The sequence below is a fragment of the Xyrauchen texanus genome, chromosome 12, assembly GCF_025860055.1.
Source record: "Xyrauchen texanus isolate HMW12.3.18 chromosome 12, RBS_HiC_50CHRs, whole genome shotgun sequence".
Taxonomy (NCBI): domain Eukaryota; kingdom Metazoa; phylum Chordata; class Actinopteri; order Cypriniformes; family Catostomidae; genus Xyrauchen; species Xyrauchen texanus.
Window position 1 is genome coordinate 29,728,622 of NC_068287.1, and position 26,630 is coordinate 29,755,251.

A 26,630-nucleotide genomic window follows, 5' to 3' on the forward strand; every position below is an offset into this window, starting at 1 on the left:
TCACGACTGCACACGCTTTCTTGACAGTCTTTGAACTTTGCCCCCCTCTCTATATCAGTTGCTCCATGTCTTTTCTTCACTATCTATCTCTCTCTCTCTCTCTCTCTCTCTCATTCATTGACAGCATTGTTATTAGCAAAATTAGCATTCACACATAATCAGCCTCCCACAGGCTTGAATATGCTGATGTGCAGGACAGGGTCATGCTAATCAGGTGCTTTGCTTGCAGGCACATTGACTGAATACTACAAACGATTATTAATCTCGCCCTGCCCCAGCACCTTGCCCTCTAACTACGTGCAGACACACACACACACACACACTTTGTCAACCATTTACCTAAGCCATCTCAATCTGTGCATGCAAACAAATCACACTTGACCTTGCTTAACAAAATGCCCCCAAGCTTTGCCTCCTCACATCTTGGCTAACACAGTTTCAGCACAGTCACAGGCCTGACATCTGTTAATAAACTGATTCTCAAATGGCTTTGCTTTAGGACCCAGATTTGACATTGAACATCAAATGGCGACCCAAAACAGTACCAAAATTGTGTATCGTACATAAGTCAGCAAAAATGTCAATGAAACTACAATTACAATGAAGTACACATGCCCAACCATCTGCAAATGTTTTATGACACATTATTACATAGTCTGCAAAATTGGCTTTTGGTTTCTTAATGATTCTTGAATATTGATAGTTTCATGCTCACTGAAACTATGCATAATTATACTGTTAGTTGCATTTTATTATTTGCATTTTGGGTGATTCTCATAAACATGTAAAGAAAATGGTCCTATTTTACACCAAAATAACAGGAACAAATAGGAAATTATATTTTTCTATATAGAAAATAAAGTCAAACACATTTTATATTGTGACATAATTTTCATGAGAGTTATGCACATTTTACCCCCCACCAAATATAATTTCATATTTTGTATGTTGATTTGGGGTTAAATATGACCAGGACATTTTCTTGACAGGTTTTGTGAGAATCACCCATTAAGCATTTTTTCCCCCTGACTTTCAGAACTATGACCCATTTTTGGGCTGTGACCCACCAGAATGCATTACAAGAATGGTCATAGGCTGTTTTGCAAACACTTTTGACTTATTGAATTACATTTCCTTTAATACAGTCAAGGAACACTTGCAAAAGCACAGTAAAGCTTTCTTTTGAAACAGATCAACAGTCACAAACCATTTCTTCTTAACACGGTTAAAGCCTTGTCTTGTCGCTGCATTTTCTGAGTGAGTGCGAACAGCAATGAGCACAAAGTGCTTATGCATTATAGTAGTCAACACATTAGGTAATTTTAAGCAAGTGGTGAGTATTGCTTTCAAGATAACACAATTATAGTGAAAACACTTTGCAATTTGGAAATACCTCAATTGTAAACGTGCAGGACAGCTCATTCCATAGAGCAAATGAGGATAAACGCACCAGAGGCTGATAGTGCTTCAGTAGTCCTAGTATGATGACATAATTTGCGTTACTCAGCTCTGTTACACTCTGTCAATGTTGTATGTCCACAATTTACTGCCAATATTTCCCAAAAACACCAATAAATGCAACAAAAACCTGGAGCTGAACACGCTTAAAACAGTGGAGATGATTGTGGACTTTAGGAGGAACACCCCATCATTGTCCCCCCTCACCATTCTAAACAGCACTGTGGCAGCAGTGGAGTCATTCAGGTTCCTGGGCACTACCATCTCACAGGACCTGAAGTGGGAGATACACACCGACTCCATTGTGAAAAAGGCCCAGCAGAGGTTGTACTTCCTTCGCCAGGAAGTTCAACCTGCCACCAGTACTGCTGAATCAGTTCTACTCAGCAGTCATTGAGTCTGTCCTCTGCACTTCAGTAACTGTCTGGTTTGGTGCAGCTACGAAATCAGACATCAGAAGCCTACAAAGGACAGTTCGGTCTGCTGAGAGGATTATTGGTTGCCCCCTGCCCCCCCTTAAAGAACTATACACTTCCAGAGTGAGGAAAAAGGCTGGTAAAATCACTCTGGACACCACTCACCCTGCCCACTACCTTTTTGAACTGTTGCCTTCTGGCCGGCGCTTCAGAGCTCTGAACACCAGAACCGTCAGACACAGGAACAGTTTTTTCCCTCAGGCCATCCATCTAATGAACAATTAAATTGCCCCATTGAGCAATAATGATGTGCAATACACAGTTTAATTTTAATTTTAATTTATATTATCCAACATATCCACTTCTGCCATTACTTACATTGCTCTGTACATAATATACAGGTTTTTGTTCTTTATATAACAGATTGTATTAGATTTGCACTACGTGTGTGTATGTGGGTATGTATGAAGGTGAGTGTATGTACGACGTATATGTATAATTATTTATTTTGTGTTCTTTTTTGTTTTTAATTACCTATGTCTTGCTGCTGTTTTTGGTATTGTTTGTATTGTTGTTGACTGGAAGCTCCTGTCACCTAGACAAATTCCTTGTATGTGTAAGCATACTTGGCAATAAAGCTGATTCTGATTCTTCTGATTCTGAAAAATGTGATTTAAAGAGATAGTTCACCCCAAAATGAAAATTTGTTTACTTTTAACAAACCTTCATGTTGTTCCAAGCCTGTATTACTTTTTTTCTTCCTTGGATCACAAAAGGATATGTTTTAAAGATTATTGCAGCAGTATGTTAGTCTCAGTCAAGTCACTGTTTTCATGCAATGGAAATGAATGGTGAGTAATTTCTGCATGAATTCTGCAACATCTACTTTTTTTTTTTGCTCTGAGTAAATGATTACAGAAGGTGGGTCTTCCTGTGGTCTCCCAAAGTTTAAGGTAGTCCCCCGTGGTCAGCTGTAAATATTTAAAATAAAATCAAAATTTAATAAATATATAAACCCTGAAATGATCAGGCATAAATGTCAAGATTTCCTGTGTACTAATGCATTTTTTATTTTATATTAGTAGCAGTAAATCTATAGTAGTATAGCTGTAACTAATAGTAACAGTAACTAATCAACAGGATCCAAAGAAACGTCCTGAGAGAAATTCAGCCATGTAGATTATGTCATACAGGGGTGTAGATTCCAAGGTATCAAAACAAGCAAGTACAGCCCACCCCCCATCCCAATAGGAATTCAAAGAAATGGTTTTTCATTTCTATATTAATTATTCACAATCACAGAGAGGTCATAGTGTAATATAATACATAAGCTGCCAAGAGTACAATGGATGAATGTGTGTTCAAAGAAAACGTGTTGCACTTGGAGAAACACGTTTCCATGCAAACCCTATTTTGTTATTTTAAACAATTTTACTTTGTTAGTTTATCACAGCCATAAACTGTGATTTGCTACTTGTTGGTCAGTTGCAGAAGGAAGGACATTCTCATTTTAGAGAGCATTTGATAGGACAAACATATGATATTTCAGTAAGTGAAGAAGATGAGAATATTTTTGGTCTGTTTTCCCTGAAGTTTAAGAAAATCGTTGTCAAAAAGTTAAGAGTGCACTAGCATATAGATGGCTTCAAAGCTAACAGACATGGACTAATCTCCATAAAGTTAGAGTTATGACCAGCATGAATGTTGTTCCTTTTTTATAATTTTTTCTGGGAGCTGTTTGCAACTGTTTCTCTTTTTATTGACAGACAGTTGCGAGTCGACATGAAATGAGGGAGCATGAAAGGGTAAAAGGAAACATGACTCGGGCAAGATTTAAACCCATTTCTTCCACATTAGCATCACAGTTCAACAGGTCAGAGCATTTGTGCTGACAACGAGGCCACAGCTCTGATCTGAATGTTGTTTCTTATCAATCAGATCACATTAACCATATCTGCCAAAAAGAATGTGCTTTTCCTATTTTGGACATTCTTTTAAGTTTCAATAACCCTGATTTCATGGGGCCTTAGTAAACATATCTACTCCACTATTCCCCATCACCATCCACGCAACTTACCATAACATACTTTTTAAATAATTTTATTACACCATGTAAAACCACAGGTTGTCACAACATGTAGGCTCATCCATCTCTTGCCTCTCTATAGCTTAATGAGTGCCTGCTGTTAGAGTCCTGCTAACGCCTGATGAGAACCTAACACAATATACAGTGATGCAGTTCACATGACCTACAGGACAACTGTACTCTAAATATATCAATAAAGCAAAGCATGGCCTCTGCTATTGTGATCATGGTCTAGTCGGCGAGGCGTGGGCCCTGTACTCAGTCTCTATAGGCTGAGCGATTTCATATCAGGTGACACCAGCAGTGGCCTGGACTCTCATGTGTGTGGGCATGTGTGTGTGTGCTCCATGCCCAATGCCCCAGGGTTTAATGTCATGCCCCATCCCCCTTGTTAGGGCTATGATGGATTGTCATTTATGAAGTCAGAAAATGAGAGAGAGAGGTTTGAAAAGCGGAAGCAAGATAAGGATCATTCATTAAAGGGTTGGTTCACCCAAAATGTTTAATGTTGTCATAATTTTCTCATCCATATGTTGTTCCAAACCCTAGTGACTATTTCTGGAATGCAAAATGAGATGTTAAACAGAATGCCTCAATCACCATTCATTTATATTGTATGGAAAAAGATACAACAAAATTGTGTTTCACAGAAAGAAATTAGTCATTCGAGTTTGGAACAATATGAGGGTGAACATGAGGGAACTATACCTTTAAATTCCTGCTTGCCATGGCATGGACAGGGTCTCCCTCTTTGATTGCCATCTATAATAGTACCAGCCTAATCTGTGCCTTCAGCTAACCTACTGCAGCCACAGCACATGCAAACCCTGTTCGGCCAGCCCCAGCCTCATTGATTTTATTGGCCAGCGTTTCGGTATGTGTGTGTCTGTGTGTGTGTCTGGGTCATCTAGTCACAGCCAGTTTTGGTTAGAGTCAGATCCTCACTGCGTGCCTGTGAGGGTGAGAGCCATACAGTCACTGATACTCCGGATCTCCCGCTGATGGTCTACATGTAGATTCCGCAGTCCATGCCAACTATAGCAACAAATGCACAAAAACGCTTTGTCTTTAGGTGTTTCTTCAACCATGGGCACTTTTTGTCCAGTGGGCTTTTAGAGAAAAAAAACTTACAAAAATGCTTTTCACACTCTTACTATTTTAATTGACTTGTCTAAAGACATTAGAGCATTTCCATATTTCACTGAAGAATTTTGTGTTTTTTTTTTTAAACCAACAAATGTCATTTCCACCACTTCTCAAATTATGGAATTTAAGTGTTGGGTAGTAATGGATTAAATGTTACTTGAATTATATAATCAGATTACTAAATTCAAGAACTTGTACATAGATTACTTTATATTTTAAAATGTGCATAAACAGATTAGTACAATTTTTATGGACAACATGCAATATTTAATCCAAAAGTAATCCAGTTATATTACCTACAAGCGTAATCTAATTTATTACATTATAGTCATGTAATTTGTAATCACTTCCAGAATACATATCAGAAGTATGTAAATCAAACATACCAAAGGAATGCTTTTCTGTGTAAAGTTATAGTCAATTTTACTACTTCGTTACCATGATGATGTAATGTCAACAAAACCCTAAAACGACTGTATAACAATTTAAATAAATGAACAGCTCAAATAATACAGAAGTTTTGAAAGAAGAATTAATGTGAGTGCTTTTATAAAATCAATTCTGTTTAAATCCTCCAAAAATTGGCTATGTTCACTTTTATTGTATCCATTCACTTCCATTGTAAGTGTCTGATTGTAACTTTGATTTTTTTTTTTTTTTTTTTTAAAGAAAAGAGGAACAAGTCAAAATAAATTTTTGCCACAAATGCTGTTGATTTTGCTTAAATTGTATTAAACCTGAAGGTATTGTTAAAGTGATACCTTGATTGTTCTTTGTTTTCTTTACTTTCCACACCATATTTCTAATATTTTGTCGATGTCTTTTTTGTTTCACACAAAAAATGGATGGTTTTGGACTATGCTATCTGACTAAAAACACGTTAGCTTTCCTGGATCAGATGACTTCATTGGAAATGATGTTGTACATTGTCCAGCATTATGGAATGCTTAACCAATCGTATTAGGATTTAGAACGCTGCAACCAGAGGTGGAAGTCATCCAAATTTGGGCAGAGAGGATCGTTCAATCTTATTATCTATTGCCACCATGACACAGTCTCAATGATGGCTCAGTTGACACAAAATGGAACGGAATGAGATCTCATTACTCATGACAGCATGCTTTGGAGAGAGAGCATACCCTTGTGTAATTTGTTCTCATGTACAATTATTATGTTTTATTTTGTTTAGAGAGGCTTTTGAACACTTGGAAATGTTTTTGTAAAGATAGGGGAAAAAATCATTATATTTGTCAGTGTAGTTCAATAGCCAGTGTTTGTGGAAGACTGGTTTGTTTATAGTGCATTTTAATCACATACAGACTAATGCTAATGCCATGGCTCTTATTAGCTGAAAGAGGGAAGGATCATTTAGCGAAAGGCTTAATAAAAAATCACATGAAATGGAATTCAGCCATTATCTCTTTCACTGTTTCCACCCTTATTACTCTTCTGTATCTCTCTCTTCATCTTCCTGTGCCCCTTCTTCCTGGCTCTATCTTTCTCTCACTCCCCTCTTATTTCTTTCTCTCCTTCTCTTTTCCATTCCCTCCCTTCTCCCTCTCCCAGCGCTGTTTGGTCCTCAGTAGTTGGAAGAATGCAATTCTGACACGGCATGATCTAAAAACCCACTGGTGCTTCAGAATGCTTTAGCACTGTTATATAACTGTGTGTGGATGTGTGAACTGCCTGATTCCACTGCCTAGGCTCTGCATACTCGTGATCACTCCAGCAAAGAGAAGCCTGACACTGATAGGGCCTGTGTGAATGTGTACTTTCATGGTGTGTGTGCTGTAAATACATTTACAGACAGGGGTTAAACTGGGCCGATACAGTCCAGAACAGCGTTCTGGCACCATCAATTCCAAAAAGAAAAAAAATGCTTGTTTGTCAATCCATCCCATTTACTGTATTCTCTGATGCGGTTTTTGTTTGATCCCCTTTAGACATTCCATCTCTATTTGAAAGTGTACTTAAAAAATATTTCAAGCTCATTGTGCTTTGCTCTAGTCAGTTGTGGACGCTGGTAGAGGCAGAGTACGAGAGCAGCACGAGACCACACGCCCCTGCATAGACACGCGTTCTGCTTCTGTACCGTACTGTGGTCAAATCTTTGATTCATAGACATCATGTAATATGGAATCAACTGCTCACCCCTTTCTTAGATTCACGGATATGCAGTAGCGATTTGCTTAGTTTTGTTAAAAAATATGTTTTGATCAGGAATCAATCAAATCCAAAGCGACATCTGATCAAAACATCTTAGAACTACAATTTGAGAACAAAAGACCACTCGACCAATAATTTGGTCTCACAAAAGGTTTCACTGTTATTTGCATATTGATGTGTACTTCATTTTTGTTGATTCTGCATTTATTTTTATTTTTATTTTTTTTCTAGGAAATATACAATGGGATTCACTATGGTAAAAATGCTTCTTCACACAGCAGTGAAGAATTTTAAACTCTTCTAATTTAATTCAAATGTTTTCATTACCAATTATATTATCAGAATAACAGTTTGAGTAAAAAGTAGTTGTGCAGAAGGTGTTTGTTTCCCCTGTTAAGAACTATGTGCAATTACTTTTAAATTGCAACATTACATATACACCGATCAGTGTAGGTCCCCCTTGTGCCGCCAAAACAGCGCCAACCCGCATTCTAGAATAGCATTCTGAGATGCTATTCCTCTCATCACAATTGTACAGAATGGTTGTCTGAGTTACTGTAGACTTTGTTAGTTCGAACCAGTCTGGCCATTCTCTGTTGACCTCTCTCATCAACAAGGCGTTTTGTCCACAGACCTGCTGCTAATTGGATGTTTTTTGGCACCATTCTGAGTAAATTCTAGAGACTGTTGTGCATGAAAATCCCAGGAGATCAGCAATTATAGAAATACTCAAACTAGCACCAACAATCATCCATGCAATTATCTAATCAGCCAATCAAGTGGCAGCAGTGCAATGCATAAAATCAAGCAGCTATGGGTTCAGGAGTTTCAGTTAATGTTCACATCAACCATCAGAATGGGGAAAAAATTTGATATCAGTGATTTGGACCGTGGCATGATTGTTGGAGCCAGACGGGCTGGTTTGAGTATTTCTGTAACTGCTAATCTCCTGGGATTTTCATGCACAACAGTCTCTAGAATTTACTCCAAAATGATGCCAAAAACAAAAAACATCCAGTGAGTGGCAGTTCTGTGGACGGAAATGCCTTGTTGATGAGAGAGGTCAACAGAGAATGGCCAGACTGGTTCAAACTGACAAAGTCTACAATAACAGAAAACCGCTCTGTATAATTGTGGTTAGAAGCAATAGCATCTCAGAATGTCCGACATTGACATCAACCAATTTTAGGGTTCCCCCCACCTATGAAATCCCAATTTAACCCCTGTATACAGATATGTTGCTACTGCTTTTAAGATATTTCTTTCATGTTAACCCTCAACAAGCATATCCCTATGGGTGCCAGAGCACAATTCCCCCATTATCAAATGTGCATGTATCCATACAGTAATTTTGTATGTAAGTATGCAAATATTAGTGTCTAAAAATACAGGCATGAATATACAGTGGGTACGGAAAGTATTCAGACCCCCTTAAATTTTTCACTCTTTGTTATATTGCAGCCATTTGATAAAATCATTTAAGTTCATTTCATAAGAGCACAGTGGCCTCCATAATCCTTAAATGGAAGACGTTTGGGACGACCAGAACCCTTCCTAGAGCTGGCCGTCCGGCCAAACTGAGCTATCGGGGGAGAAGAGCCTTGGTGAGAGAGGTAAAGAAGAACCCAAAGATCACTGTGGCTGAGCTCCAGAGATGCAGTCGGGAGATGGGAGAAAGTTGTAGTAAGTCAACCATCACTGCAGCCATCCACCAGTCGGGGCTTTATGGCAGAGTGGCCCGACGGAAGCCTCTCCTCAGTGCAAGACACATGAAAGCCTGCATGGAGTTTGCTAAAAAACACCTGAAGGACTCCAAGATGGTGATAAATAAGATTCTCTGGTCTGATGAGACCAGGATAGAACCTTTTGGCCTTAAATCTAAGCAGTATGTGTGGAGAAAACCAGGCACTGTTCATCACCTGTCCAATACAGTCTCAACAGTGAAGCATGGTGGTGGCAGCATCATGCTGTGGGGGTGTTTTTCAGCTGCAGGGACAGGACGACTGGTTGCAATCGAGGGAAAGATGAATGCGGCAAAGTACAGGGATATCCTGGACGAAAACTTTCTCCAGAGTGCTCTGGACCTCAGACTGGGCCGAAGGTTCACCTTCCAACAAGACAGTGACCCTAAGCACACCGCTAATATAACGAAGGAGTGGCTTCACAACAACTCCGTGACTGTTCTTGAATGGCCCAGCCAGAGCCCTGACTTAAACCCAATTGAGCATCTCTGGAGAGACCTGAAAATGGCTGTCCACCAACGTTTACCATCCAACCTGACAGAACTGGAGAGGATCTGCAAGGAGGAATGGCAGAGGATACCCAAATCCAGATGTGAAAAACTTGTTGCATCTTTCCCAAAAAGACTCATGGCTGTATTAGATCAAAAGTGTGCTTCTACTAAATACTGAACAAAGGGTCTGAATACTTAGGACCATGTGATATTTCAGTTTTTCTTTTTTGATAAATGTGCAAAAATGTCAACAATTCTGTGTTTTTCTGTCAATATGGGGTGCTGTGTGTACAATAATGAGGGGAAAAAATGAACTTAAATGATTTTAGCAAATGGCTGCAATATAACAAAGAGTGAAAAATTTAAGGGGGTCTGAATACTTTCCGTACCCACTGTAGGAGTTTATGTGCAGCATGTGTACAGATGTGAACACTGACCTGTTTTTATTTCCCCCAGTTCCCCTTTAATTTTCAGTGTATATTTTCAAAATTCATGGTAAATTCTTTGGTGTGTGGTTTAACTGAATGATGCCCTCTATGACATCACTTATATGTCATTTCACTAATGCGGTTCTTCAGTTGTGGCTCAGATTTCTTACATAACAGCTTCCTAAGGGGTAGAGAGGAGAGCTTTTAACACATCTCAAACCATAGTCTATACTAGAACGCACAACACAATAATACTCTTTGTAGAGTCCATTTGACGTCAAAGTTCGGTTTGTTTGGTCAAAGTTCAAGTTGAACTCGTTTGCGTCCTTTTTAACCACAACCAAGTATGCTAGAAAAGGTATGCAAACTTTGGTATGGTTCACAGTTGGTATGAAAGTAATATGTCTTACATTGGGTAAGTGAACCGCTATTTATGTATTATTTTTGTTATATTATATTATGTATTATATATTTTTAATTATTACGTATTATTTTAGCATTTTGTCTTGCTCCCTCTCAGTATTGGGGTGTAACTAACAAAAGTAACAATGCTACTAATTTAACTACATTTTTCAGTAACATGACAGTAGCTGATATACGAGAGGAAACATCTTAGATGTATTGCAGATGAGCAAACAACCGAAAAAATCTGTCTTCCTGTTGTAAATGCACACATCATATAGACGTCTGGGTGATGTATGTGTGCTGTTAGGGCTTATATTAAAGGGATAGTTCACCCAAAAATGTTTATTCTCTCAACATTAACTCACCCTTATGCCATCCCAGATGTGTACGACTTTCTTTCTTCTGCTGAACTCAAATCAAGATTTTTAGAAGAATAATTTAGCTCTAAAGCCCCTCACAATGCAAGTGAATGGGTACCAAAACTTTGAAGCTCCAAAAGCACATAAAGGCAGCATAAAAGTAATCCATACGACTCCAGTGGTTAAATCCATTATGTTCAGAAGTGATATGATAAGTTTGGGTGAGAAACATATCAATATTTATGTCTTTCACATTCACTTTCACATTCTTCTTATTTTGTTTTTGCCAATTTGCACTCTTCCTGCATATCACCACCTACTGGGCAGGGAGGAGAATTTATAGGAAAAAGGACTTAAATATTTATCTGTTTCTCACCCACAGTCTGGTCATTCACTTGCATTGTGAGAACCTACAAAACTGAAATATTCATCTAAAAATCTTTGTTTGTGCTCAGCAGAAGAAAGAAAGTCAATCATCTGGGATGGCTGATGGTGAGTAAATGATGAGAGAATTTTCATTTTTGGGTGAACTATTTCTTAAAGCGTTGGGAACTCCAAATCTTAAAGGAATGTTCCGGGTTCAATACAAGTTAAGCTCAATCAACAGCATTTGTGGCATAATATTGATTACCACAAAATTTATTTTGACTTGTTCCTCCTTTTCTTTATAAAAAGCAAAAATCAAGGTTACAGTGAGACACTTATAATGGAAGTGAATGGGGCCAATTTTTGGAGGGTTTAAACACAGAAATGTGAAGCTTATCATTTTATAAAAGCACTTGCATTCATTGTTCTCTTAAAACTTGTGTATTATTTGAGCTGTAAAGTTTTTTAAATGATAATTTTTCAATCGATTTAGGGTTTTGGGGTTTGTTGACATTACATCATCATGACAACAAAGTTGTAAAGTTGACTATAACTTTACACAGAAAAGGAGAGTAAGTGATTTTATGACACTAAACGCCTGTTTACACTCGCCTGTTATGTCTTGTGGTTATACTTTTGAAACAGTGAGTATTTTAACATATTGAAAAAACCTCACTTAAACCTCGATTTTTGCTTTTTTAAAGAAAAGGAGGAACGAATATAATTTTCTTTTGTGGTAATCGACATTATGCCACAAATGCTGTTGACTGAGCTAAACCTTTATTGAACCTCGAACATTCGTTTAACTGAGTCAGTTTGTTCAGATGGTTCATATACATTCACATGAATGATTCACTAATTCACTGAGTAGCCTTAAAGGAATAGTTCACCCAAAAATGAAAATTCTCTCATTATTCAATTACCCTGATGCCATCCCAGATGTGTATGACTGTATTTCTTCAGCAGAACACAAATTAAGATATTAAGAAGATAGAGATCTGTCAGGTCCTTATAATGGAAATACAAGGGTGCCAGCACTTTGACAGTCCAAAAGTCACATTGAGGCAGCATAAAAGTAGTCAATCAATGAATGTCTTCTGAAGCCAATAATTTGGGTAATGTAAGAAACAAGTCGATAATTAAATACATTTTTTCATTATTTAATTTTATCCCTTTTTCTCCCCAATTTTGGAATGTCCAATTCCCACTACTTAGTAGGTCCTCATGGTGGCACGGTTTCTCACTTCAATATGGGTGGCAGAGAACAAGTCTCAGTTGCCTCCGCTTCTGAGACAGTCAATCCAGCACATCTTATCACGTGATTTATATATATATATATATATATATATATATATATATATATATATATATATATATACAGAATAAGGTGTTTTTATATTAAGTTTAAATTAATTATACATTTATATGTTCAAATAAATGATGTTAATCTTATTGTTTAAAGCTGAAGTATGTACATTTTACAGTGTTAAAATATGTTCTCCCAATCCAATCTCAATATGCAGAGACAACTATTAGTAGGCCATTCATTGGTTAATTTTCTCAAAAACTGTAAACACTGTGTTTCTGTTATGGCATAAATCTTTTTGTTTGACCAATAGCAGATGGGGGCATATACAGAAAGCTGTCGAACTAATGTTCAGACCAAGCAGTCTAACTAGATATGAAATCAGCCTAAATGCGAGGTGCATCTTAAATCCTCCCCAATTTAGAAATATTCCACAAACCAGAAAGAACTCAACTCTTTATCTGCTTATTTTGAAGATCTCCCGTTACTCTACTCTAACCCAGGACACAGTCGGTGACCAAAGGTTGTACAGAACAGATGTCTGTAAGGATAAGGCATTAACCACCAGGGAGAGGAGAAGTACGAAGAAGAGGAGAGAGAGTGGGAGAGACAGAAAGCTGACCTATATAAGAAAGAGGCTGAAATATTTATGGAAGTTAGTGTCCTAATTCACAAGCCACTGGGAGCATTGCGGTCTATTCATCCAATTGCAGCTAAGGAAAAGGACAAATACACATGCATTCATATACGTGTACACACACACACACACACACACACACACACACACACACACACACACACACACACACACACACACACACACACACACACACACACACACACATGTTGTGTTTCCATGTTTTATGGGGACTTTCCATAGACATAATGGTTTTTATACTGTACAAACTTTATATTCTATCCCATGACCCTAACCCTACCCCTAAACCTAACCCTCACAGAAAACTTTCTGCATTTTTACATTTTCAAAAACATAATTTAGTATGATTTATAAGTTGTTTTCCTCATGGGGACCGACAAAATGTCCCCACAAGGTCAAAAATTTCGGGTTTTACTATCCTTATGGGGACATTTGGTCCCCACAAAGTGATAAATACATGCTCACACACACACACACACACACACACACACACACACACACACACACACACAAACAAACAGGGTGTGAGGTCAGTGGTAGTTCTCTGTTCCTGCTTGTCCCAGGTCATCTCCACCTATCCTGGTCCACTGGTCTCAGTATCTGGTGCCATTATTGAACTGATTAGCCAATGTCAGGCTTGTTATTTGAGCTATTTTTTTTTTTATACAAGTTTTATTGGTACATAAAGTCCCTAGCATGAAGATTTTTAACTTTACTCTTAGAATGAGAACACGAAGATGTTAAATCATGTTTATGATTATGTTCATGTTATGTTATGTTATGTTATGTTATGTTATGTTATGTTATGTTATGTTAGGGCAATAATTCAAGAGAATTATAACAGAATGAGAGCTCTGCAAGTAAAATATTTTGTTCTTATGGGAGATCCCTTAAAGAGATAGTTCACCCAAAAATGAAAATTCTGTTATCATTACTCACCCTCACTTTGAACATTGCATATAGGTAGACATAGACACTTATTGGCAAGGCTTTATCTGCAGATTTGCACGCAATGTGCCCTGCTCAAACCGGTTCAAATCTCAGCACCCATCCAGCAACACAAAGGGTGAGACATGTTTGGACAGAACTGACTCAGAGATTCAGACTGAGGCCTGCATACTCAGATAGTGATTATTATTATGACAGTGTCAATTAACCATGAACCGCAATGGAGTCAATGCCGCTGTATAACTGTGTAACCTATAATCATAGGCTTAGTGAAGAGTCAATTACAGCAGGTCAGCCACCTGTTTGGGTTGATGCACGATGCTTAAGAGGACTCTATACTGGGACAATTGTATAGTCTTTTATCTTGTATCATCATCTAGCCCAGGGGTTCTCAACCTTTTGCAAGCTGGGCCCCCCCAAAGCTGTTTCATTGCAGTTGGGGCCCCAGTGCCTCCCGCCCCGCCCCGTCCCGCCCCATGCTTTATTGTTGTTATTATTATTATTATTATTATAATTGGCAGTAGCACCAGACTTCTAATGTGAGCTTGCAGGCATTATTATTATTATTATTATTATGAGTAGTAGTAGGCCTATCATCATTACTAGGCTATTGCTATATAATTATATGAGGTTACATGCTTTATTGTTGTTATTATTATTATTATCATCATCAGTAGGCCTATTATCATTACTAGGCTATTGCTATAATTGGGAATTGGCACCAGACCTCTGATATTAATTTATGCTTTATTATTGTTATTATTACTAGGCCTAATAGTAGGCATCATCTGCATTTTTACAGAAGCTTGCTGGTAGGTGATGTTAATGTGAGACCTGAGCCTGCTTTGCCTTGCAAAGATCCTCAATTCTTGGCTCAATGTTTGATAAACATAGCCTGAAATCATCCTCGATTTGTGCACGATTGCGGTATTTCGTTTTGAGTGCAGTCATTTTTGAGAATCCTGCCTCACACAAATATGTCGACGCGAAAGGAAGGAGAATCTTCAAGGCGACGTCACAGAGTTCAGGGTATTCCTGCATCAATGCTGCCCAGAATGACGAAAGAGGGCAGGAGCTAAAGAGTTCCTTCAGTCTACTGTCACTCTTCAGCTCAATAAGCTGTTCCTGCATATCAATTGATAGCTTGTTTGCTGTGCACACAAACGTATCTCAAACCCACGCAAAAGAGCGATAATCCTCTTTAAAGTACGTCGCAAATAGTTTTCTCATTGCTGACAGGTGCTCAGACGCTGATTGAAATAGAGAGGAGAAATCGTGTGACGTGCCTGTATCAGTGATAAAGTTCGCAAGGCTGGGGAATATGGCGCAGTTCCCTCGACTGATGCGGCCATGCCAGAGGTCTAGTTTTTGTGTGAAGGCGTGCACTTTGTCTGCAAGGAGCAAAATATGAGTTTCGCGGCCTTGCAAAGACAGGTTGAAATCAAACAAATGAGCGCCGTTTTCTAAAGTCTATGAGCGCAGCACACACAAATAAACTACATTGACATACTGCAGTTAAATTTCAAAATGTGGTGTTTTTATATTTATAACATTTGAATACAGTTCAGCAACATACATCACACGACCTGACGACCAAGAGAGCTGACAATTGACCATCACTTAATTTACCATCGCCTCACGATTGAAAATGTGACACTGATTTCATATGACAGTTCAACAAACAAGTTAATAATATTAAGTCACTTACATTTTAGATGAAATAATGACTGTTCTCTTACGAGAGGTTCTCTCGTATTGCGTAAGCTAGCTTACGCTACGGGAAAGATTCATCTTTTCTGAGATATTGAAGCCAAAAAATTATCCTTAATTTTGTATCCATTGTCAACGCAGTGCGGCAGCTGCAGACCTTGAGCGGGCTAGCTAGCGAGCTCATTGGTTGCTCTGCGGCAACTGCTGCAGCCTATAGATGAGCTTGGGCGAACTCGCATCCAATGAGAGGCGTCCACGCGCTCACTGCATCAAAGCCCGCCAAAAAGGCCGTGACTAGAGTGCATATAAGCGTAGTTCGTAGGCTGGAACCCTGATTTTCATCTCTTCAGCGAAGCTCTTCGCATCACTGAACCGAAGCCGCTGCCGCTCGAGGGGCATCAAGCAAGCGTGGACAGCGCTCGAAGAAGCCGGTCGTCTTCGCCACCTTCAGCCGTCCTGCGAGCTACGCCATCCGGCGACGTATCCTTTTAAAAGCAAGCTAGTTCTTAAAGAACTTCACAAAAGAGTACGAGCGTCTTTTTAAGATGCCTCGCTCCACTTGCGCCTCATGCCGCTCCTCTCAGCACCGGAGACCGCCACATCTTCTGGCGCTCTCTGCTTGGGACTGGGGCATGCAGAGCTCGCCATTGCCGAAGGCGGATGCGATCTCTGCGAGGAGCTGCCGATGTCGACCCTGCGGGCTCGACTCAAGCGCTCAGGACCGAAGCCGCCGCGCCTTCCGCTCAGCCGCAGAGAAAAAGCGCCGCCTCAACGGCTGCTGGAAACAGTGGTAGAAGCGATTGCCTCGCCGAGCCCATCCCTCGAGCATCGCCTTCACCCTCCCCGCCCACCCGGACGCCAGCATTTGCCGCCGAGCGGCTGCTCTGCTGCCATCTCGGACGAAGAAGCGGAGGATAAGGGCTGTTCCATCATGGCTTCGACAGCGAGGAGTGGTCAGGCTCACACGCCTCCTTCTCGCCCAGGAATCCAGCAGGACCCGTGCCGAGTCGGCGGGGAACTAACACGCTCCTCACACAGGCCGCCGACCGCCTCGGGCTCGAAAGTGGTCACCGCCCTTGAGCAGGCACCCAACAGACTTGTTGCACACAGCACACCTTTTCCCGCCCTCCGCGAGATGGCGGTCTAAACCAGTGCTCCCGCCTAAGGCCTGCAGAACAACTTCCGCCTGTGTTGGCCGCTCTATTCCGCCGCTGGCCAAGCTGCATCTGCTCTACACTCTATGGCCGTCCTACAGATCCTCCAAGCGGACCTTCTGCGGGAGTGGGATGAGGAAAGCAGGCATCCAGAGGTGGTTGCAGACATACGGAGTGCAACGGACCTCGCCCTCCAGCTACCAAAGCTGCAGCCCAAGCTATAGGGAAGTGCATGGTCACGCTGACTGTGACCGAGAGACATCTGTGGCTAACGCTAGCCGACATGGGAGAAGCAGAGCGCTCACGTTCCTCAACGCACCGCCTCTCCATCCGGTCTCTTCGGCTCCGCAGTGAGTGGTATCATTGACCGGTTTTCAGAGGTCCAAAAGCCACACAAGTCATGAATCTCTTTCTGCCTCGTCACGCTAGCTCCTCTGCAGGCCGCCCACGTGAGCCTCCTGCACGAGCCTCTTCACAGCGCCCAGCTCAACAAAGCCAGACTTCTCAGCGTCGACAGGGCAGCCGCCCTCGATCAGCGCCAGACCGCCGCCCGCGGGCCTCGGACTAGAATTGCGCTTGAAACCTGAACAACCGAAGTCCTCCTAGCTTTGTTGACAAAGCGACGGATCAGTCCCGCTGCGGCCGGACCACCGTCAAAGCTTCGCCCCTGTCAGTCCCCTTCCTTCAGGCTACTACAGTGGTAGATTCAGCAGCCAACAGGCCGGTGTTAACGCCGCTTGCCTGCGCTCAAACGCCGCTTTCACGGCGACCCAAATAAATCTGGTAAAGAGCAAGCATGCTATATGTGTAGAAAATGTGCCCACAACCCAGTGTTCACCTCTACACACAAGCATTACACATCCCGTGTCCATACCAGAGAGCAAACATGTCTTATGTGTAGAAAATGTGCCCACAATCCAGTGTTCACCCCTACACACAAGCATTACACATCCCGTGGGCCCTATCACGGCACACTCACATAAAGCTGTTACTGAACCGCCGAGTGTTAGGGTTAATAAACGCACCCACGAATCCGTGCGCGCTCCATTCTCTGGACGCTCTGTCACACGACCAGCCTTATGTGTAGAAAATGTGCCCACAATCCAGTGTTCACCTCTACACACAAGCATTACACGTCCGTGTCCCCATCAGAGCACACTCAAAAGTGGTTACTGAACCACTCGAGTGTTAGAGTCAATAAATGCGCCACGAATACATGCATGCGCTCCATTTTCTGCCCGCTCTGTCACACGGCCAGCAAACACTTCTCTGTATGTAAGTCCCGTGCCCGTGACTATGCTTGCGTATCACTTAACAGACGCGACTCTTTCCCCATTCACCTCAATCGGAAGTCACTCACAGAACAGCCTGTCCATGCTGTCTGCGAGCAGTCCAGCATAAGCACAGTAAGCGCCACACATTCTGTTCAGCTGCTGTGTGCGCAATCAGAGCGATTTGGCCACTCACCCTCTAACATTACGCTTCAAAGCATGGGAATATATTCCAGGGATATCCGAATGGGTGTTAAGCACAATAAAACAGGGCTATTTGCTACAGTTCGATCGCCGCCTCCTCGCTTCAGAGCCGCTTGAAACTACTGTGAACACGGAAGCAGCGTGCATGCTTCGCTCAGAAATAGCAAACCTTCTGTGCAAAAGGGCCATAGAGAGAGTGCCGCCTCCCTGAGCGAAGTCGGGTTTTTACAGCCGTTATTTTCTTGTCCCCAAGAAAGACGGCGGCCTCAGACCAATATTAGATCTCAGGGTTTTGAACAAAGCGCTTGCAAAAAGACCGTTCAAAATGCTTACAACCAGCAAACTCCTCGCGCATGTGTGCCGGGGGGACTGGTTTATTTCTCTCGATCTGAAAGATGCATACTTTCAGATTCAGATAAATCCCCGTCACAGGCCATTCTTGAGATTCGCCTTTGACGGCCAGGTTTATCAATACACTGTCCTTCCGCTCGCCTGTCCTTAGCACCTCGTACTTTCACGAAGCGCATGGACGCTGGGCGCCGCACTCCTCGCGGAGTCAGGGTTTGCGAATTCTGAACTATTTGGACGATTGGCTGATTTTGGCACAATCACATACGGAGCTTCTGTCTCACAGGACAGTTCTCCTCAGTCATCTGAACAGTTTGGGCCTTGCAGTCAATTGGACCAAGAGCTCACTACAGCCCAGTCAGACAATTTCCTTCCTTGGAATAGAACTAGACTCAGTGGCAATGACGGCTCGCTTATCTACACAGCGCAGCCGTGTGCAGCGACTAGCCGCGTCATTTCAGATGAACAGCCTCACACCTCTGAAGAAGTTTCAGAGAGTGCTAGGCTACATGGCCTCAGCCGCAGCAGTACTTCAACTGGGTTTACTGCGCGATGCGCCGCTTCAGCATTGGCTAAACACCCGGCCTCGCCGGGCTTGGGCCACAGGCCGCCAGCCAATCAGAGTGACTCAGACCTGTATTTCAGCTCTGCAGCCCTGGACAGTGGCCAAGTGGTATCAGCGGGAGTGATGATGGGAGCTGTATCTCGCCGAAAAGTCATCTCGACAGACGCGCCCAACACGGGTTGGGGCCGGTCCGCGAGGGCTCTCCGGTTTTTGGCCTATGGTCAGTTCAGGAAAAGCTCCTTCACATAAATTGTCTGGAAATGATAGCGGTCGAGTACGCCGCGGCGCTTCCTCCCGATCATTCAGGGTCACCACGCCCTGGTCCGCCGGACAACAGGTCTGTGGTATCCTATCTAAACCGCCAGGGCGGTGTCAGATCCAGGAACCTCTTCCATCTGACGAAACGCATACTGAGTTGGTCCCAGCGCCACCTGCGCCGCTGAGGGCGACGCGACGTGCCAGGCCACCTGAACGACGGCCCAGACAGACTGTCCAGAGACAATATTCCCCAGGGAATGGTCCCTGCACGCTCAAACAGTCCAGACGTTATGGCGCATATTCGGCAGAGCAGAGATAGACCTCTTTGCATCAGAAGAGAACTCTCACTGCCCAATATTTTTCTCGAAGCGAGGACGCGCTGGCCCAGGACTGGCCCAACCGCCCACTTTACGCCTTCCCTCCCGCCTCGCTATTGCCACAGGTAATGCAGAGGATCAGGAAACGCACCACTCGGTGCTCCTCATAGCCCCGCTGGGAGAATCAAACATGGTTCCCGGAGCTTACGCAGCTGTCACTGACAGCACCGTGGCCAATCCCAGTGAGAGCAGATCTCCTCTCGCAAGCTCAGCGAACGATCTGGCATCCCCACCCAGAGCGCTGGGCTACACGCTGGGTGATCAACGACTACCCGTCGCTTTGCCAGAAGGAGTAATAAACACCATCATACACGCTAGAGCCCCTCCACGAGAAGACTCTATGCGTCAAAATGGTCTGTGTTTTCAAAATGGTGCACCGACAGAGACCTGGACCCACGGACATGTGGGGTGTCGCCGCTGCTCGTGTTTTTACAAGAGCTGCTGGATAAGGGCAGATCCCCATCCACGCTCATAGTGCACGTGGCGGCCGTCGCGGCGTTCGCTGAACCCCTGCACGGCCAGTCACAGGGTAAAAACGAGCTGGTCAACCGCTTCCTCAGGGGAGCTAGAAGGATGAACCCTCCGCGCCCCCCATCGGTTCCTATCTGGGACCTTTCTATAGTTCTCGAAGCTATGAAAGCCCCCCCTTTCGAACCGCTTCAATCCGTGGAAGCTCCGAGCAGCTTTTCGTTTCGTTCGGAGGGCGCACCAAAGGTCTCGCCGCCTCGAAACAGACACTGTCCAGATGGATAGTGGACGCTATTGCTGCCGCGTACGCGTCAAAAGACCTACCATGACCGCTAGGCATTAAGGCTCACTCCACTAGAGGCATGGCCTCCTCGTGGGCATGGTCCAGCGGGATTTCCATTCACGACATATGTGTGGCAGCGGGCTGGGCTTCCCTCCACCTTTGTCAGATTTTACAATCTGGAAGTACCCGCTCTGCAGGCTAAACTGCTAGCGGTTTAATACGCTACAGCTTCCCTGGTGAGCTGCATTAATGGGACACAGTCCACACAGACCGGCACCGCTGCTCTGTCTATGTGCTTATGTACTACACACACACTGGCCCGCGACTCTTGCCGGCCAAATATTTATTCCCCACTCACAAGGGCTCCCCGAGTCCCCTTAATTCCCTGGGGCTCATGCAGTGAATGCTTGACGCCGACGGCATTGACAAAGGGTTCCCGTAGCGTAAGCTAGCTTACGCAATACGAGAGAACCTCTCGTGAAGAGAACGAATCGGTTACTAACGTAACCTCGGTTCTCTCTAGATGAGGGAACGAGTATTGCGTAACCGCCGTGCTTCGCGCCATGAGCGATTTTTCGCTTCATTCAATGAAAACCAGGGTTCCAGCCTACGAACTACGCTTATATGCACTCTAGTCACGCCCTTTTTGGCGGGCTTTGATGCAGTGAGCGCTGGACGCCTCTCATTGGATGCGAGTTCGCCCAAGCTCGTCTATAGGCTGCAGCAGTTGCCGCAGAGCAACCAATGAGCTCGCTAGCTAGCCCGCTCAAGGTCTGCAGCTGCCGCACTGCGTTGACAATGGATACAAAATTAAGGATAATTTTTTGGCTTCAATATCTCAGAAAAGATGAATCTTTTCCGTAGCGTAAGCTAGCTTACGCAATACTCGTTCCCTCATCTAGAGAGAACCGAGGTTACGTTAGTAACCGATTCGTTTTGGTCTATTTTAGCAGCGAAAATAGATCCGATGAATCCAAACAAAGATCACAGCATAGCCATAGCGCATCTCACAGCAATACTCAATCGTGTTTTGAATGATTCAGTGTTGTGAACGAATCGGTTGAGTCAAAGATTCAATGACCCATTCAAAAACATCTGTCTCATTCTTGATGAATCGGCCGTTTGAATGAATCGTTTGAATGAACGACTCAATGACTCGCTTAATGAAACCGCTTACGCTTATCACCTGCATTTGCGCTTACTATCGACAAACCAATCAAATTTGTTCTAAACTTTTTTTTTTAAATCAGTCCAAACACATTTTAATTTTTACTCAGGAGTTATGTATATACAAAACTATAACTTTTTATGACAGTAGTTTAGTGATAAAAAAAATGTGCCCCCAAAATTTTTTTCCCCAGTTTTTTTTCCCTTCCATCGTAGCCTACTCGCGCCCCCCCCCGGGAGAGTGTCTGTGCCCCTGTGTTGAGAACCACTGATCTAACCAATGGGTGTTCATTTAATTATGTTAAATAATTCTGACTGGCTGGGCAAAGGCTCCGAAGGATGATGGTAGTTCTGAATCTTAAGGCTCTTTGCTGTACGTAACTTTCTTAGTGTAAAATTACATTCTCCCTGCTGAAAAGACCTGAAGTTAGAGCAGCATGAATATCCATCCATGGGTTGGGCTGGTTTATAATGATTAGACCTCTAGAGCTGTTTTTTTATGTATTAGACAAATTTTCCCTCAAAGAGTTTTCTTTTTGTTCTCAGTTACACAACAGATACTTAATGGGTTGTTACCATGTTGGTTCTGGACAATTCAGGCCCTTGTTTTGATGACAGTAACTGATAGTCCTGCTTGTGATTTTAGGATTGATGCTTGTGGCTTGTTTGACGCTTACTGCCCAGGTCTGCTTGCGCAGGAAATCGATGCTGTGTGTTTACGAGGGTGCCAGTGGACTGTAATGGGGCCTAGTTGAGCTGTACTGTATATGCTGGAGTCTGCCGCAACTGAGAGTCTAAACAGAGCGAGAAAAAATTCACACACTCCTGCAAAGAGTACAGACTAACCTTATACAGCTGAACAGCATGAGAAACAGAAAGAAAAGTAGAACTCAGTACAGACTATGAGTTACTTGAAATACAGCTCCATTGCATTCATTTCCAGGTGAGATGTTTCATTCCCATCATTCCACTGGATAAGAATAATCTCCCCCAAACATTTTTTAGTGTGTTTTAAACAATGCAGGTTGAGTTTTTTCAGCAAAAACAGTCAAACTTGATTCTGCTTGAAATGCCTAACAGGAATAAAATTGAACAGGGTACAACAAGAAGGTAATAACATGAATACCATCAGGGGCACTCACGTAAGAAGTACTCTGAGGCATCTGCTTCATAATCTGTGTCTTCTGGAAAGTGATCTATCTGCTTACACAATCCTTTGAAGTTTCCTGTAACAGAAAAACAGAAAACAGAGTTACTGTAGGTTTTTTTTTTTTTAAAAAAGCACTGCATTTCCGCAGTATTCATTTGAAGGGGCAATGTCAGACAGATTTTTTTTTAGCATTTTATTTTTCCCTTGAGGTCAAGCTATAATGTTAGTCAAGGTCTTTTGCACCAAAAACTATTTCATTTTTCATTACCCAGTTCCACCCTCTCTCTGACCCTTAGAATAACTTTCCCCCCTTTGTGAAAGCTAAATGGGCGTTGTTGATGTATAAACACACCATCAATAAGTTGCGGAAGAACAGGAGGCATTTTTGCAACTTGTTTTCTACAAATGATCTCGTTTTGGCTGGTGAGGATATTTTGAGTTCTTAAAGTCATAGTACACTGTAAAAATGTCTGTAATTTGAACAGTAAAATACTGTAAAAATGCCACAGAAATAAAATTTTAATTGATTAATGAATATTAACTGTAAAATATACAGTAAAATGTTTTTATATATTTTAAAAGACAACACAGTAGTTTTTACAATAAAATGTTGTCAAAATTAAATTTTATAGATTTAAAAAGTACGATTTTCCTGTATAATGGTAAAAATTTACATTATGTTTAACAAGAGTGTACATGTACTTTTTACAGTAAATAATTGTTAAAATTACAGTAAAAAAACGTAATCGGCGTTCCCAGAAGTTATGTTTAATCTTATTTTTAATATCAGTTACGTACACTGGGGTATTCTATATTTAATGTAGTTTAGTTCACATGTGTTACCATGATGGTGTTGAGTGTTTGTGTGAGTGAGACTGAGCACTGTCTCTACATGTTTATTCCTCATTGCTCTTAGAAGAGCCACTATTGATGAACTTCATGTCATCATGTGCCCATCTATAGTTACTAAAGCGATTAACAAATACCTTATAAAGTAAACAGAAGATTTTTACAGTTACAGAAGTCCAATTTCAAGTTTATGAAATTTAATTACTGGAAATTTAACAGAAATTATTATATTTTTTTTTTATACTGCCACTGTGTTCATGTAAATTACAACCATTTTGAACTGTAAATTTTACAGATTGTTCTGTAAAGTTGTTTACATTTTTACTGTATTTTTTACATACTTTTCTTTTACAGTGTATGTTCTCATTGTACATTGACCTTTTTTATTTCAAAAGATAAAGGATATTTCTCAAGAAAATCACCTTTAATGGGTTAGTTCACCTAAAAATGTTATTCTCTCATCATTTACTCATCCTCATGCCATATAAGATATGTATGACTTTCTTCTGCTGAACACAAACAAAGATGTTTAGAAGAATCTCTGTATATCCATACAATGCAATTTAATGGTGATCAGAACTCCAGAAGCTCCAAAATTGAAGGTGAGTAAATTATGAGAACATTTTCATTTTAGGGTGAATTATCCCTTTAAAAAGTGCCTTCTCAATTACTTCACTTCTTAAGAAGGTGCTAATCCTGCATAAAATACCAGCATTGTTGGTAACTAGCATTTGTTGTGTTTTGGATGCAGCAAGGCACCAGTAAGATCATGCGGTTGGTTGACCAGCCAGTTTGTGTTATTTTGTTTTGTAAACACCAAAGTAGGGTTAGGATTAGGGTCCACCATCTAGACCAGCACCAAACTAGCACCAACCAGCAAAAACCAGCCTGGACCACCATGAATATTCATGCTGGTCTAAACTGGTCTTTTCAGTAGGAAAGAGACACTGATGGATTTGTAAACCCAGTGCACGTGCACTCAGTTTTGGCTGATGATGCGGTTCGGAGAAGAGGCCTGTCACAAAGGCCCCTCCAGCAGCAGGTGGCGGCCTGTAAACAAGAGCAGCACAGCTGCTGAAGCCCTGGAGCTGCTTCAACCACTGTGCTATGGAAAGTTTATCTCCTAATGTCTGTTAATTAGGCATACTGACTTGCTAGTGTCCAAGTCTAAACATTTCTTGGCCTACTCATTGAGGAACCTGCTTCCCTCCACCACTACTCTGGCCCATAGTGTATAACAGGTCAGTCCAGGTGAACAGGAGATGTGGGTCTGCAAACAGCCGCTATTACTGCTGCCTTTGATGTGTTTGGACATAAACAATGGGCACAGCACCAGGAGCACAGTGCCAAGCTTATGAAGTTGTTCATCCCCACCCCCCCATTACCTCACTGCTCTCCCTTCATCATCCCTCGCGCTCTCTTTTCCTTCCTCCCGTGTGTTTCTCTAATAATTTAATATTTTTTTTTTCTTCATGGTTCCAGGTGTTGCTGGGGATATTTTGGCTGGGAGGCAGAACATTAGTAGCATGCTTGTGGAGATGAGATGAGAGTAGAGGCCTATCAAAGATGCTTTCATGTAGGAGACAGTTTTACATACAATCTATGCTCTACTCCATACAATCTGTTCCACTAGGGTTACAGGACAAGAAGAAAGATCCCAGACACACAGTACCTTCTGCTTTTGACAGGATTACTCTATTTATTTGTGCAACATGGCTATCAGCATTACGATAAAACTGATTCAAGGGTTTAGACAGTGGTTATGTGGGATCTCCAGCATACACACAGTGTTGGGTGAGACACCCTTTATTCCTCAGAGGATAAAATATGCAAGTTTGAGTGTGTATGTGTGTGCATTTTTGTGTGTTCATTGCTCTGCTTCACCTTCCTGTGCTTTGGCTTAAAATCAAACATTGCACATTGATTCCCATCAATGAGCTCTGCGGCAATTAGCTGGAGCAGGGGTGGGATGGAAGAGAGAGAAAGAGAGAAGGTGAAGATGAAAGGGAAGAGCAGGACTGAGTAAAGTAAGGAAAGAGAGGGAAGAACAGAACAGAGATAAAAAGCATGAAGAATGAAAGGAAAGGACCAAAACCAAAAAAAACCCCCACAAGCACAAACCTTCTCACAGCTGCAATATTATATATATACTTAAGTTTTCACATATAGGCACTGTCTAAATTCTTGTAATATTTTTTGTTGTTTTTTAACTGAAAATGTCCTATTTTTAATCTCAGATGATGAACATTAAAATACAACTATCAGTCACAAAGTTCGTAAGCAACAGTTTATAAATAAAATTCTGAATCTAGCAACAGTACACAACAGTGCTACCACTGAACAGACAGTACTTCAATCCCTCGGACTAAAATATATTATGTAGAGACTAAACCCCTATGTAAAGTGAGCAAACCTTATTTTTCTAGGTTTAGCTGGCTAACCAGCAACCGACAAACCAAGAGCAGCCATTCCTCTGTGAATATGTACTGTATAAAATATAAGACTTCATAAGGGCAGCTCTAACAGGCATTTGGTGTTGATAACATTGAAATTAGAGTAATTTATTAAAATTCTATCACTAGCAAAGATGTGACCCTCTTGTGTCCAGGGCTGATGTAGACTGCAATCTGCATCACTGACCTAGCAAATCTTACTTAATCACTATAATGGCTGAGAGGGGTCGTACCCATCCCATCCAGAGACGTGGAGTTGAGCTATGCACTGCCCTCCTGCTTCAATTCCTCATAAAGCATGTAATTATCATTATGCTTAGGAGGGTCATGAGGAGAAGGGAAGGGAGAGAGAGAGATTGGTAGAGGTGGGGAGGGAGGGCTGCAAATTTACGAGTGCT

The 26,630-nt window shown here is 41.8% G+C and overlaps 1 protein-coding gene across 1 annotated transcript in view; it reads right to left on the reverse strand.

Moving 5' to 3' along the window:
* cacng2a (calcium channel, voltage-dependent, gamma subunit 2a) overlaps positions 1-26,630 on the reverse strand; it is a 94,064-nt gene that overhangs the window by 17,814 nt on the left and 49,620 nt on the right. Inside the window, exon 2 of the mRNA XM_052139580.1 lies at positions 22,923-23,006. Within this exon, the coding sequence (XP_051995540.1) occupies positions 22,923-23,006 (84 nt within the window). The remainder of the gene's footprint in view (positions 1-22,922; positions 23,007-26,630) is intronic.